The following is a 15,198-nucleotide window of genomic DNA, read 5'->3' on the forward strand; positions in this document are numbered from 1 at the left end:
CCGTTATTGCACGTTGCCAGGTCCTTGGGGTGCTTGAAGTGCTTGAATTTTGTCTTTGGAAATTTTAAGTACTTGAATACCTTGAAAATGGCCTCTTTTGTGCTTTGGGAAGTGTTTTGGGAAGTCCTTGGGGGAAAAAAACAAAACCTGACGATTGAAATTGTCCGATATTCCTTTTGTTATTCAAATAGTAACGCAGTAACATTTTGAAAACGCTTTTATGACATACAGTGTATTATGCCAGGGAAATTTAAATGTAATAGTAGATGTCAATGAGGTTAATATAAATATATATATATATATAGATATATATATGGATTATATTTGTTTGGCGTGAAATCCTCAAATGAAAGAATTGTGCTGGGGGGGGGGGGGGTACTTGAAAGACCTTGAATTTTATTCTGTAATGCCAGAATGAACACTATTGTAGTATCGGCACACTATCATTATGCTGTTATCAAACAGTGTATTCCAGAAGTCAGAGACGCGGCGTGAAAGATTAAAAAATCCGTCGCTGGACGGATCACGCTGCCGTCGCCCTCCACTTCTCCTTCTGTCTCGCTGCGTTGATTTCCTCCTGATGGTTACACTCCCCTTCCTGTTGCCCTCCATCTGCCGTCCTCCCCTCCACCTTCTCCCCCTTGTCGTTCGTCTCCTACAGAAGAGATACCGTGCTGCCAAGGAGGCGTATGAGAGCCTTCTGCAGACGGAGGATCTCCCCGCACAGGTGAAGGCCACCACTCTGCAGCAGCTAGGTGAGGGGCCGCGCCCGCACACACACACACACACACACACACACACACACACACACACACACACACACACACACACACACACACACACACACACACACACACACACACACACACACACAGCATACTGTAGGAATGTGTTTGACACACCCGTCCAAGTTTAATCAACCCCTGGGTGACTGCAGGTCCTTTAAAAAAAAAAAAAAAAGAAATAATAAGTCTTCATAATAGGTCTTAAACTTGAGCTCTTAATTCAGGGTTCTTACTTCGGGCGTTTGGATTTCATTCTCAGAAATTAAATACTACAAGTAATACAACGCCTTGAAAATTGCCTTTTGTGCTAAAGTGGAATCAGCGTGGTCATTAAAAACCTGTGATATTCCCCCTGGTTTTGCTATTCAAATTGAAACAATTTCACAACGCGCGAGTAACTTCCCCCCCCCCCCTCGTAGCTCTGTTCCAGGGGTGGGCAAACGTTTTGGTTCGATGGCCGGACAGTGTTTTGAAGACCATGTGAGGGGCCGCATTCCAATGTTAGAATTATGTTCCTCCATGCTCATTAAACAGGTGGCAAAACAAGTATTCCTTATCATAAGTTAATTTCCCGGATCTGTTTTAACGGTAGTGAATAAGTTGCAGATCAGTTTATTATTGTTTTACATTTTTTGGCCAGTTTTTATTTATTTTTATTGTTATTGTTTTATTGTTGCCTGGGGGGTAGAAAAGGGGATGAATGACCGCAGGCTGGATTCGAACTCGGGTCGCTGCGTTTTTTACCTTTGCCTTGAGCCACCAGGACACGAACGGGATCATTTCCCCCTTCTATTTTTTTATTTTTATTTTTTTCCTTCTTTATCTCAGGTCGTCTAACTTCCTTTCCTATCAGTCCATATAGTTGTCATATTTCATATTTTTCATATTTCGTTTTTTTTATCTCCGCGGCAAGTTTTTGAACCTCTACATTTTTTCTCCAAAGCACATTGATACTTTTACTTTTCATAACCTTTTTTTTTTTTTTTTTTTATCAGTGCATTTAGTTATTGCCATTTCATTCAGAACTCACCACCAGTACATGCTGCCTATCAGCGGGAGTGCTGGAGCTGTTCTCCCTGCTCTGTCAGCTTATTCACATCTGGTAGGATCCTTGAAGTAGAAAGCCCCAGTGCGGCATGTAAACGTTCATCATTCAGCCTGGGTCCGTGCTTTGACACGTTGATGTTCATGACCGAGGCCCCGTTTACGCCCGGCGTTAACATGCGTCCTTGGTGATCCAATCACAAGTGGACAGCTCTCAGTGCAGGCGTAAACGCACCCGAACCGCGTTGGCAGCCGATCGCTCAGACCACATTCGGCAGCGGTCTGGGCTGCTATGGCCACATTCTTTTACCGGTGTAAACGTGACTGGGTCCTGCAGGGGGTTGAAGGACCGCCTCTTCCTCCGATGTCCTCTGTGTCAGCTTGAGTAGGTACTCACTAGCGCACCAACGCCGTCATATTAAAGTCTGGTCGGGAAATTGAGAAAATCCCCCACCGTTACAGAAGTGCATGATTTGTTGTTTACAAGTTAAGTATTTACATAAAAAAAATTACTTACTTAAGTCCCATAGCAATGGCAAGATGTGCGTGGCGCGGCACTGCGCACGTGTTTTTTGCTTTGTTGTATTTGGAAACGAAGGAAAATAGATACATCTAAAATAAAGACACGCTTTGTTTTTTTTGGTCCCTTAACTCAGTTGTGTTTACATTTTTTTTGTTTCATGTACACTACTCACAAAAAGTTAGTGATATTTGGCTTTCGGGTGAAATTCATGGAAAATGTAAAAAGTTCACGCTACAGTGATATTATATCATGAAAGTAGGGCATTTAAGTTGAAGCATGCATTGGTGATTTCCTCATCTCAAACAATTTATTGAAACAAAAGCCAACGACAGTGGTGGGTTTACCACAACAAAAATGTCAATGTCTCAATAAGTTGTCATGTGGCCTTGAGCATCAATTAGAGCTCGACAACCACGTCTCATGCTGTGCACAAGTCGACTTATTGTCTGCTGAGGCCTGGCCCCCCACTCTTCTTGAAGGGCGGCCCTCAGGTCATTGAGGTTCTGGGGTACAGAGTTACGAGCCTCTACACGGCGACTCAGCTGGTCCCATAGGTTCTCTATGGGATTCAGGTCTGGAGAAAGTGCAGGCCACTCCATTTGAGGTGCCCCAGTCTCCAGCAGCCGTTCCCTAATGATGCCACCTCCATGAGCTGGAGCATTGTCCTATGGGCTTGTGACTGTACCATTCACAAAGTGTAGGGCAGTTCTGTATTGACTAGACACACCTGCTCACACTGTAACAACACCACCACCAAAGGCTCGTCTGGTGACAACAGTGGCTGATGCGTAGCGCTCTCCTTGACATCTCCAACATCGTTGGCGGCCATCATTTCTGCTCAACGTGAATCAACTTTCATCAGAGAACAGCACTGAGGCCACTGGTCCCTCGTCCAGCGTAAATGCTCCCTGGCCCGTGCAAGACGGTGATGCCTGTGCCTGGTGGTGTGGTCAGGTACCCTTGCAGGTCGTCTTGCACGCAGACCACGCTGATGGAAACGGTTTCGAATGGTCTGACGTGACACTTGGTGCCTCTCACCTCCCTTAAATGTGCCTGGAGTTGAGTGGCATCATCATCCGGTTCCGCAGGGCACTGTTCACAATGAAGCGCTCATCAGTGTGGGATGTGGCCAAAGGACGTCCACTTGTATCTCTGTCGCAAGCTGCTGATGACACTCTGTGACACTCTAAGCTCAGTGGCCACTTCCCTCTGAGAACATCCTGTTTGAAGCCTCGCTATGGCGAGGTACTGTTGATCAGTTGTTAGGTGTCGTCTTGGTCTCATGATGTCAAAATGTGAACAGCATGATGAAGAGGACTGTTTAAATACCAATTCGAATTGAACCAGGAAATGTATTGGTCGATTCATGGATCAAACACCTGTTGTGAATTTTGCCGTTCAGCTCCTTGTTAGAGAACAGCAAGTTGTGCAAAAAGTACTGAAACATTGAACAGTTGGACATGTGCATTCAAAAGTTTAGAGAAGGTCAAATTAAGTTCACCTGTAAACGTTATAGTGCATTTTAGGTTCATCCTGAAATTTCACCCGAAAGCCGAATATCCCAAACTTTTTATGAGTAGTGTAAGCACAAAGCAAACAAAAAGAAATACACGTAAAATAAAAACACAGTTTTAAATATTTTTCACAGGGACTTGCAGCGGACCGGAGATGGCTTCCTCTCCAGTGTCCCCATCCAAGCGGGACGCTCCCTTAACTCAGTTGTGTTTAAATATTTTGTTTCATACAAGTAGGAAACTAACGACAATAAATAAGTCTAAAATAAAAACACGGACATGATGTCCAAGTTTATTCGCGTAGGGAGCGGGGCAGTGAGATCCGATCACAAGCGGTCGCTCGAGACGCATGCGGAGACGTCTTCTAATGCCAGGTGTGAACATGGCGTACTTAGAGCCGTCCTCTTGTGATCGGATCACCCAAGGACGCACGTTAATGACAGGTGTGAACGGAGCCTGGGAAGGTTTGCTCGCTGATCTAGGCGCATCCAGACAGGGCCGACCTACTTCCGGGGAATTGTAACCGGCAGGGTGGGTGCGTCGCGTCTCCCCCCGCTGCGTAACGGACGGCCCATTACGCGTGATATAATTCTGATCATTTAGATCATATTATAATAATAATAATGTAATAATATCTCATAAATTGTGATTATAATATAGTCATATATAATATAATCTGATAAGCAGTCAAAGCTCTGGACGGTACGTTGAGACGCAGCACAGGGGTTCAGACCGAACAGGGATTTAGAGAAATATTTAGATTTATCTGTTTCCTTGTTTTCTAACTTGTACGGAAAATGAGAATTGAGTGGAGTTCTTCTCTCCGAGACGGCGCTGCGCCGTACGTGCCGCAGCGTTTTTCCGCTATGGGACTTGATTTAGTAAAAATGTGGTGTTTTTGTGTAAATACTCAACTTGTGAATAATAAATCCTGCACTTCTGCATGGGGAGGAAGAGTTTGTCAGACATACCGTCGGGCTCCGCAGAGCTGTCGATACGCGCCCCTCCACTTTACGTGTGTCTGGTGACGGAGGCTGATGCCCCATCACTCTGAACAGTGATCACTGATTAATGAAAGATTATCATGTATGTCCCTAGGCCGGATTAAATAGTCTCACTTGCCGGTTTGCCCATGACTGCTCTATTTACTATTGACATACTAATATCAATAATAGACAACGAGACTAAGATTTCATGATATTGTATTTTTATTTGTCCTTAAAGTCCTTGGAAATGAAAATTCATTTTGTAAGGCCAAGAATGAACTTAATGAACCTGTTAGTTTCAGCGTGAACATTTCAGCTGATTTTAATATATCCAAGTTTTCATTTTGGTCGAGTTCTTCTGCGTTAGGGCCGACATTTCTGATCTTATGAAACTGATCCTTGTCAAAATCCTTGTAATCTTTCCCTGTCTGAACTTCTGTGGAAAATAAGTAATCCTTAGATTTATTCTAGTGCCCACTTATATTCAGTTCTGACCGAAATGTAACCGTTACAATACCAGTTCAGAGAATCTTCAAGTTCATAACATGCCCTGTACTTAATACTTCCTTCCTGCCCTCCAACAAATTTCTAGTGGCATCTTTCATACTTGTACCTGCCTCACCTGCAACACATCGTTGAATAAGAGATATTAGTTAGTTCTTAGTAGCCTACAGCCCACTACTTGTAATTATTGATCTGGTCATAACAGGAAAAATATTCCCCAACCGTTTTAAATGCTCAACACATCTCACAGTTTAATCTATTTTTTTGGCTCAGAAGTTGTTATTTCTCACTTGAAGGCATTTAAGTTTTGAGAGTTGATTGATGGAGTCGCGTGGCCTTGCTCTCCTCAGGCTGGATGCACCACATGGTGGAGCAGCTCGGGGACAGAGCCAACAAGGACAGCTACGCTATCCAGTGTCTGCAGAAGTCTCTAGAGGCCGACCCCAACTCTGGACAGTCCTGGTACTTCCTTGGCAGGTAGGGTGTGTGTGGGGGTGGGGGTGGGGGTGGGGGTGGAGGTGATTTATTTGATTTGATATAAGCGTGGTATCCACATTGAGACGAATCTGTTTTCCCAACATTGCCCTGGCCAAGGAAAGCGGCACACAAGTTAAACAGGGTTCCTACCAGGTCCTTGAAGTGCTTGAGTTTCGTCCTCAGAAATTTAAGTACGGGAACATGATGACAATGGCCCCTTTTGTGCTGAAGTTCTTGAAAAGTCACACACATTGAAAATGGGTTTTATTTGTTTTGCGTGAAGTCCTTGAAAATAGGAACAAAAATGGCTTAAAGTACTTAAGTCCTTGAATTTCATTTTGTAATGCCAGAATGAGCCCTGATCGAATGAAATATAGACTTTAAAATGCCCAAAACAATTGCACAACATGAGTGTTCATGTTGAAACAGGTCACTACTTCTGTGTTTTTTAATATCTGGAACAGTCATGTTTGATCAAGCCTGCGCTCCCTGCAGGTGCTACTCCAGTATCGGGAAGGTCCAGGACGCCTTCATCTCCTACCGGCAGTCCATCGACAAATCAGAGGCCAGCGCAGACACCTGGTGCTCCATCGGGTAGGCGCGCTTTAAAATGCTTCAAAGATTCCTTTTTGATGAACCCCATCCAAACCTTTGGCCATGTCATTTAAACTTTCATGTGATGAGCAGCACTTTTCATTCCTATGGTCTGTTTTTTTTTTTTTTTTTGTTTGTTTTTTTCTGTTTTATTAATATTCATCATTATAATAATAGTCTTGCTCTCTTAAACTCTTAAGTGTTTTTGTGTACAATTGTAAGTAAGAAAATGTTAAAAAAAAACACTTTAAAGCAGCTTTTTATCCACTTTGCACAATAATAACAATACAACCTTTATTTGTATAGCACCTGTCATACAAAATATGCAACGCCAAAGTGCTTTCCATTAATGTTATTGTTGCATATAATTGTTTACACTTTCTTGTTTTCCTTTTTATTCTTGTAATTCACAAGTAAATCAATTACAATTTTTATGTGAAGAACTTCAAGCTGAATTTCATGTGTTCAAGGTGTTGAAATGCCTCCGCCTCTCCACCCCCCTCCAGGGTGCTGTACCAGCAGCAGAACCAGCCCATGGACGCGCTGCAGGCCTACATCTGCGCCGTGCAGCTGGACCACAGCCACGCGGCGGCCTGGATGGACCTGGGCACCCTGTACGAGTCCTGCAACCAGCCGCACGACGCCATCAAGTGCTACATCAACGCCACGCGCAGCAAGGCCTGCACCAACACCGCCGCGCTCACCCACCGCATCAAATGTCTGCAGGTGGGTGGAGAAGCAAAAGGCCGTGGTCGGCGCCTGATGCGGCGGGAGTCTGTCGCAGGAGGTTAACTATTTCGCGTGAAGAATAGCGGAATCTTAATAGAAGCTATAATGGTGTATTACCTTCCCTCGCGTTTCCAAATCCTTTTGTAAATGAGGCCCAACGCGTCGCCACAAATTTGAAAGGCGTTTTAGTCAACTTTTCTGTGGCTGGCGACTTGCCAGGTGTAGTTGAAAGTAGACGGACTCCCTCGGCGTCGGACGCCCGCTGTGTTTCTGGCTCGCCCAGGTCCTCAGTAAAAGCGTCGGGACACAAAAGCTGACCCAAGAGTCTGCCATCAGTCATCCGTGAAGGGAGGTTGCAGCCGTTTCTCTTCCCATTGTCCCCATTTTGCAGTCCTCGGCCACAAAACAAAAGTTTTTTTGTGTTAAACTTTCCTTCGACACCCAGCTACCCAACATGCACTCCCCATAATTTTTCTCATGTAGGCTCTGTCTTCTTGGGTAAAGGGGCGACAGGTTTAAGCGGCCTGTTGATTTGTCCATGTAATGAAAATTGCGAAACTCTCGCAAACATTGCGGAGATAATTTGGTATAATTTGCATCAATTATTATGAAAATTGCAAAATAGGTATTTCCTGGAGGAGCTTATTAACGGTTCACTCCAACGTTCCTGTTCTATGAAGTCCATGCAACCACACCAGCACACACCATTTCTCCTCGGCTGGGCGCTTTCTAAATCCAAACAGGTTGTCCCCTATTTGATATTTAATCCATTATGGGAGCAATTTAGCGTTTGAGTTGTTGGGTTTATTTTACCCCCCCCCCCCTCCCCCATTTTTCCTTTGAATGAACTTGTATGCCAGGTACTAAGTAACTCCCCACCTCCACCCCCCCACCCCGAGACTGTGAAATGGTTTTCCCCCGGACATGCGCATGAATTTCAGCATTAAGACAAACTCAGCGGCTTGTTTTAATGGACTTGTTGTGACTTGTGTTTCTTTGGTTGTGGAACACCGTTTCCAAATCTCATCCAACTGTGTTAAGACCTCCTTGTAACGACGCACGCCTGCGATGGCGCAGTCGATTCCCAGCCCAGACGTAACTTTTGTTGTAACCTCTTACCTATTCACCATTACTGCTCACTTCCCTCTTTTGAGGTCATCGTTTTTCTTTTAAAAACCCTGTGTGTGTTTGTTTGTTTTTTTGTTTTTTTTATTTTCTTTTGTTTTATTTTTATCCTTTTTTTTTTTTGTTTTTTTTCCACGTGCTCCATTCCCATAGGCTCAGTTGAGTAACCCCCAGCTCAGTAGCCTACAGGGTAAAAGTAAAATGCTTCCTCTTATTGAGGAGGCATGGAGTCTACCAATCCCAGCTGAGCTAACTTCCAGACAGGGAGGCCTGAGCAGTGCACCGCAGCAGGTGAGAGACCCAGATAGAGCAACAACACCTCCCTAACAACCCCCCTTCACCCCCCCCCCCCACCCCACCCCACCCCCACCCCCCGACTTATTCTCAAGATGTAGTTGTCCAAATGCCATGCTCCTGATGCATAAGAAACAACACTCACACACACGCACTCACCCCTAACAACGGGTAAAACACAAAAGTGCAGCTCCACCCTCCACAGCCTCTGTGCGGCGGCGCAGATGCCTTGAAGAAGCGGGGGAAACGTCGAAAGAAAATCAAAAGAATGGGGTCTCTGCCACATGAGAACCATTCAAGATTCAAGATTTTTATTTGTCACATACATATACATACTTCCATACATATATGCAGTGAAATGTAATTTCCAGGGTGTCTGCAGGTCCTTCCGAAAAAGTCATAGGTGGAAATGTCATGAATTGAGTGTTGCAAATAGCAGAGACGAGGTCGGGTTTTTCCTGCCTCAGTCCACACCTCCGATGTCACAAATCCTGATCCTCGTCAAAATACCGGCCGTCTTTACCTGCCCAAACGTGTGCAGAAAATAATTAACAGTAAGATCGATTCCAGCGCGTCGTCCCTTATATCGAGATCTGACGTAAACAGTTTCAGAAATAAATATATATTTCCTAAAGTAAATTACATTGTAATAACAGTTTGTAGAATAATCTCGTACGTAACCTCCCCTGTTTCTGCTTAATATACAGGGTATACGGTGTTTACCTTCGTACTTGACTGTCTTAGAAAAATCGAAGAAAAAAAAAAAATCTTAGAAAAATCTAAGACAGTCCTTGTACTTACCTGGAATTCCGTGGACAACAGGTTAACGGTTAAGGTTCATCCTCTGTCGTGTTCATAGAATCCTCAAATTCATAACCTCCCTCTTTCTGCCTCTGCCCTGTACCACACGTACAGCGCTTACCTTTACACCTAGCCGCCATGCTTTATTGGGTAAGAGTCCTAGATCGCGTTAAAACTCGCCCGGAAAGGTCTCCGAAGGTAGCGCGTCAAACCCTCTGGTAGCTGCAGACACCCTGCAATCCCGCGCCTCAAAACATGCTGCGTCGCAAAGACGGAAGCGGCGAACGTAGATCTGGGCCACGCCTTCTCCGGCAGTGGCGGGATACCTGACGTTGGAATCGCCCCTTTATTTTTTATTTTTTCCCCCGCGAAACTTTTATGTGCTTGCCTTTTCGGCAGCAGTCTTAACGGCATCTGCTCGCGGCGGAGGGAGGAGTTCCAGCCGAGTGTTGATCCCCGCTTCCTGCCCCCCACCCCCACCCCCACCTACTGTAGTAGCTCCACCTCACCCATCACTGCCAGTAAGAAGATACACGACAAATTCCGTTCAGATCCGTAAATCCTTTGTTTGCTAATCTGGCACGGAGCTTCCGAACGACCCCTCTGTCGTCCGTTGACAAAAATCCAAATGTTTTTAGCGGGTGGGGTTGAAATCCACCTCCACCGCAGTTTTGCTTATTGGCCAAGATTGTCTGTACGGAGAAGACAACGTTGTCGATTCCGAGCCGGGCGCCCGTGTTTTGAAATTCTCGCCCTCGTCCGGCTTTTGACCTTTGACCTCACCGGACGTGGACGTGATGGGAGAGGTTGTGCTTTCCGCAGAGTATCCTCAGGGCTTCTACTGGCTCAGTCTGTCTCTCCCCCCTTCAGTAGTCAACCTTAAGTGTCCTGCAGCCGCCCGCCCCCTCCCCCTCCCCTGCCCCAGCTGCGCCCTCTAGTGTCACGCCACCACCACCGCCACCACCACTCATCCATTCACACCCATCGTAGTGGCCAGTATTTCCATTGTGTCCGTGTGGGTGTGCAGTTTGTGTTGTTGTGCTGTTGTCCCGGTGTTAAAGCCTGTATTCCCTATCATTTCACTTGAAAGCTTTGATGCCAGTTTCAAAGATTTTCAATTTGAAAGGGGTCAAAGATCTTTTTTTTGTTCCTTTTGGTGTTTTGCTTTTATTTATTGATTTTTATTATCGGTCTGTTGTGACTGAATGGCGACTGAATTCTTAAACAGCTTGACTTTCAGTGACGTAGCGGGGTAGGCGGATGCATCCATTAATAGAATATTTTTGGTTAAAAAAAAAAAAAAAAAAAAAAGGAATAACATAGAGTTAATACCCATAACGCTTTCACATGATCTCCTTAATGGATTTTTGGACAACCAAAACTATTGAATAGCTTATACCATGCTATAGATGTCACAAGTGAACCTTTAATAGTAAAATAAGCAACTTGTTGAAAGAACATGAAACACGAATGAAAACAATGAATTTGTCGTCATTTGATGTTAGTCTAAAAATAGCTGAAACAAACATATCTACTGTTGTTTTAAACACATAGATCTATTTGTGGCATGAAAAGGGGGTTGCAGGAGTATTTCAATTATCATTTGTAGTAACGTCTAATGTTCTCCGTTGGCTCGAAATGGAAACACAGATACTGTTGCAGTGTGATGTAGATAGTTTAAAAGGCCAATAACCTTTTTCAAAGATCAACAATTTAAATGTGTTTACATGTGCTTCAGCAGTAGAATGCAACAGGAAATACATAAAGTAACTGTCAAGAAACTAGGGCTGGATAAAAAACAAAAAAAACAAAAAACAGATACTCCGATAAGATTAAATTAATATTAAAAACATTTTTTTTTTTAGCAAATTGTAATATTGACACTTTGTTTGGAGGTTGCACAACTGTTTCTTTTTATTTTTTTAAGGGAGGTTGCACTCTATATTACCTCAAGTAGCCGAAAAGAGACAGGGGGCTGTTTGCTCTCCATGCGGAGCGGCTCCCTCGCAGGCTCGGCCGCGTCGCTGCGCTGGCTTCTGGCTCGTCAGAAGAGCCAAAACCTTATAACAGCCATGTTTGTTTGTGTCTCTCTCTCATTCTGCGCGCCTCGCTTCGCTCTCGTCTGTTCTCCAACTCCCTCCTCGTCCTTCTCTGTTATTATTTTCTTTTTCTTCTTCTTCTGACACACCTGAACACCTGACACACACATTTTGTTCTGGAACAATCTCTTCTTTCTGTTGCGATCTGTTTTCTCTCCGACTGCCTTGTCGCTTCCAACCGTCCCCTCTGGCTTTTTATTTATTTATTTATTTATTTATTTATTTATTCTCCTTCGGATCCCTCTCTGGGTTTTTCTGGCACTCCTCTGCCCTTGTCCTTCCTTCCTTTCTTTCTTTTTTTTCATCTGCCTTTCTTTCGCTTGTGCTCCTGCCACCGTCTTTCCCTCTGCAGGCCTGTAAACCCCAACAGCACGTCTCGGAGGGCGGGGGCCCCGGCCAGTCCCTGCCTCCCCATGCGGGCTCCCTGGGCCAGACGGACGACCAGTCCAGCCCGGCCAAGAGGAGGAGAGCCTCCAGCCCCGGCAAGGTGACCGCGCCCCTCTCCATGCTGACGACGCCATGTTGAGCAAGAGCGTCTAGGGTTTACATCTCACACTACGTTCTCGTTTTTTGTTTTGTTTTTTCTTTACCTTTTCAGGCTGATACGTGGGTCAGTAATCCAGCACAGCAGCCAGTTCCCAACTGGTACCTTTCGCCACAGAAGCTACAGGTACCGCAGGCAGAACCTAGACACAGATACCTGAGTGTTTTGTTGTACCTTTTCAGTTACAGCCTTGTCTGGGTTTTTGCAAACAAAAACGTTCCTCTCGTGGTCGCCAACCTTGACTACTATTGCTGTCAACATCGTTGTTTTATTTATTTATTTGTTTGTTTGTTTGTTTTTGTTTATTGCCGTTTTTTTCTCCATTCGTCAAGTCAATTTTCTTTATATATATATTTATATTATATATCTCCCTTAATCACAATACAGTCTCAAAGGGCTTCACAAACCCGCGTTTGGGAGCACCGAACACGAACAAGACGTTAAAAAGTAGACTCAAGCAGAATGGAAAGCGAATGTACTGTCTATTGAACCAACTTTTGAAGCTACGATTTGCAGAAGTTGTGATTGAATGTAAAGTACTTTAAACGATACAACTTCACCAAATAGCAGAAGTCTACTGCGCTCGTCGTCGTGGACCAGTGGTGTCACTGGGGGGGGCACTAACGCCGGAGAGCGACGGACGGAGCCGCAGAACACACAGACAAAGCTCATTCATGTGCGCACACAAAGAGGATGCATGTGGATGTATGCGAGAAAATATTTTTATAAAAAATAATCGATATCTGCTGAAACACTGCACAAAGATTTTATAGACAATGACCATATTACTAGTCATTACTTGTATAACTGGTCATTTGTGGTGTCACTGCCCTGTCACTCAGTGCGGTCCGCACCCCTCTAGCGACGCCACTGTGCTCCATGCACACAAGCTGCAGTGGAATCATTTTCCAAAACAACGCTTAAGTCAGAACATTCTGTTTTTTTTTTCCTTTAAATCTTGAAATGACACAAAATAATTTCAACGCATTTTGACACTTCTTGACGTTCTGTTATAATAACCGTTCGCCCCCCTTCCAGACCCATAGTTAAGATGGCGCCGATCACAATGAAGGCCCCGGGGTGTTGTGTTTGTAGCCTCGCAATAGTGGAGTGGGTGACGTCACACACCGTGTCTGCGTGCGTCCGTTGGACAGATTGTACACACGAACAACAATGCCGTGCGAGAACTCCCTGGGCGTGTAATATGGTGGGAGACTGACCGTCAGCCCCGCCAGCAGCTCCACGACTGCAGATAGTCACCCCAACAGTTCCATGCCCTGGGTTGCACCGCCTGATGTTAATGAAGAGTGCGAGGCCCCCTCCTTTGCGCTTGCCGCTTAACTTAGCGTCCCTGTCCGCTCTCACCGTAGTGAATCCCAGTAAATCCACTTCAGAGTCCGGAGTGCTGCCGGTGAGCCACGTTTCCGTGAAACAGTAAACAACACTCCCCGTAGATCTTCCGGTTCCTCACCGGCGCAGCCAGCCCGTCGGTCTTGTCTGCCAGCGAGTTCACGTTCCCCATCGCTACCGACGGAATACAGGGCTTGTACCTCCACCGCTTTACCATAACATTACATTACATTTACATTTAGTCATTTAGCAGACGCTTTTATCCAAAGCGACTTACAATTGTTCAAACACCGACGGACGCAGCCATCAGGAGCAATTAGGGGTTAAGTGTCTTGCTCAAGGACACTACAGCATGCTAGCAGGAGGAGCCTGGGATCGAACCAGCAACCTTTAGATCACTAGACCACCAGCTCTACCGCCTGAGCTACCATCCCCATAAGCTTGTCCTTAAGCTTAGCACCAGCTCTGCAGTAACCGGTAACTGCGCCTCAGTTCCTCTGGTATCCAGGGAAACATTGCCGGCGTGGTGTTGTTCGGTGTGAGTAGCTGTTCCCTTGGATAAACAACACATCCATCGGGTAAAAAGAGATCGACACAACGCGTGCAGTAGAAAAAGTTTAAAAGTGAAGACAAAGTTGAAAAGAGAGTGAAAGAGCACACCACACAGACAGAGCTACCGCCACTCCCGTCTGCAGCAATATGAGGCACAGCATCCGCGCCTCATTTGAAAAATAAAAAAATAATAAAAAAGCCGTGCGCTTTTGGAGGTCTGTGGCGAACTTTTGCACAGAGTAGTGCAGAGCAACAGGTCAATGTGTCCATATGTTGTTGCTTGTTCGGCTTGAGTTTGAAATGTTGTGATTTTAGCATTTTTTTTTTTTTATGCTAAATGCAGTACCTTTGAGGGTTTCTGGACAGTATTTGTCATTGTTTTGGTTATTTGATTTCCAATAAAATGCATATTTGCCCACTCCCATGTTGATAAGAGTATCAAACACTAAAATATAAAATATCCCTTGAAGATACATTTTGAACAGATAAAAAATGTGACATTAATTTATGATTAATTGCGATTAACTATGGATAATCATGCAATAAATTTGTTTCAATATTTTAATGGATTGACAGCGCTTATATAAAATATAAGAAAAATAAATCAATAATAATATATACAGACCTGCCAACCTGTGTATACCAACTACGCAATTCTTAGTCAAAATATGCAGGTACAAAATGCCAGCTTTAACTATATATATATATATATATATATATATATATATATATATATATATATATATATATATATATATATATATATATATATATATATAATAAGCGGAAATATGATGTTCTTAGACATTCCCATACCTCAATACCCATAATTGGACAATATTTTTGGTTTTCGTGAGATACTTGTACCCATGAAATATTTGAGAAACAATCCTTAGTAATGTGGATCTAATGAGCATGTAGGTAGAGGCGTTGAGAAAACTAGTGTTATAGAGTCTGAAGTTCAGAGACATGTATTGCTTTGCTGTAATTCAGCCTTGGAGACAGAATTTGATTATTCTGTGTGACGTTATTCTGTATCACAATAACCAAAATCCCAGAAGATATCTAGTCTCAAATCACGATAGCGATGTATAATAACGATATATCATCCAGCCCCAACACATAGTATGTCCGTCTTGGAGCCTATCAGCCTTTTTCAGCTAACCCCCTTTTTCCAAATTTTTATTATACATATACATTTTTTTATGATCATGCTAAATTGTAGCCTGTAGGGAACACGGCACTCTGTTTGGCCTCTCTCATTGCTCCGTCCCCTC

The 15,198-nt window shown here is 44.2% G+C and overlaps 1 protein-coding gene across 2 annotated transcripts in view; it reads left to right on the forward strand.

The window, feature by feature from the left end:
• Nucleotides 1-15,198, forward strand: part of LOC307227516 (lysine-specific demethylase 6A-like) — a 60,863-nt gene that overhangs the window by 29,467 nt on the left and 16,198 nt on the right. For both annotated transcript variants that reach the window (XM_079996863.1, XM_079996864.1), the window contains exons 9-14: nt 662-755; nt 5,707-5,833; nt 6,329-6,427; nt 6,934-7,153; nt 11,828-11,962; nt 12,074-12,145. In XM_079996863.1, the coding sequence (XP_079852989.1) occupies nt 662-755; nt 5,707-5,833; nt 6,329-6,427; nt 6,934-7,153; nt 11,828-11,962; nt 12,074-12,145 (747 nt within the window). The remainder of the gene's footprint in view (nt 1-661; nt 756-5,706; nt 5,834-6,328; nt 6,428-6,933; nt 7,154-11,827; nt 11,963-12,073; nt 12,146-15,198) is intronic.

The sequence above is a fragment of the Zeus faber genome, assembly GCF_960531495.2.
Source record: "Zeus faber genome assembly, chromosome: 2".
Taxonomy (NCBI): domain Eukaryota; kingdom Metazoa; phylum Chordata; class Actinopteri; order Zeiformes; family Zeidae; genus Zeus; species Zeus faber.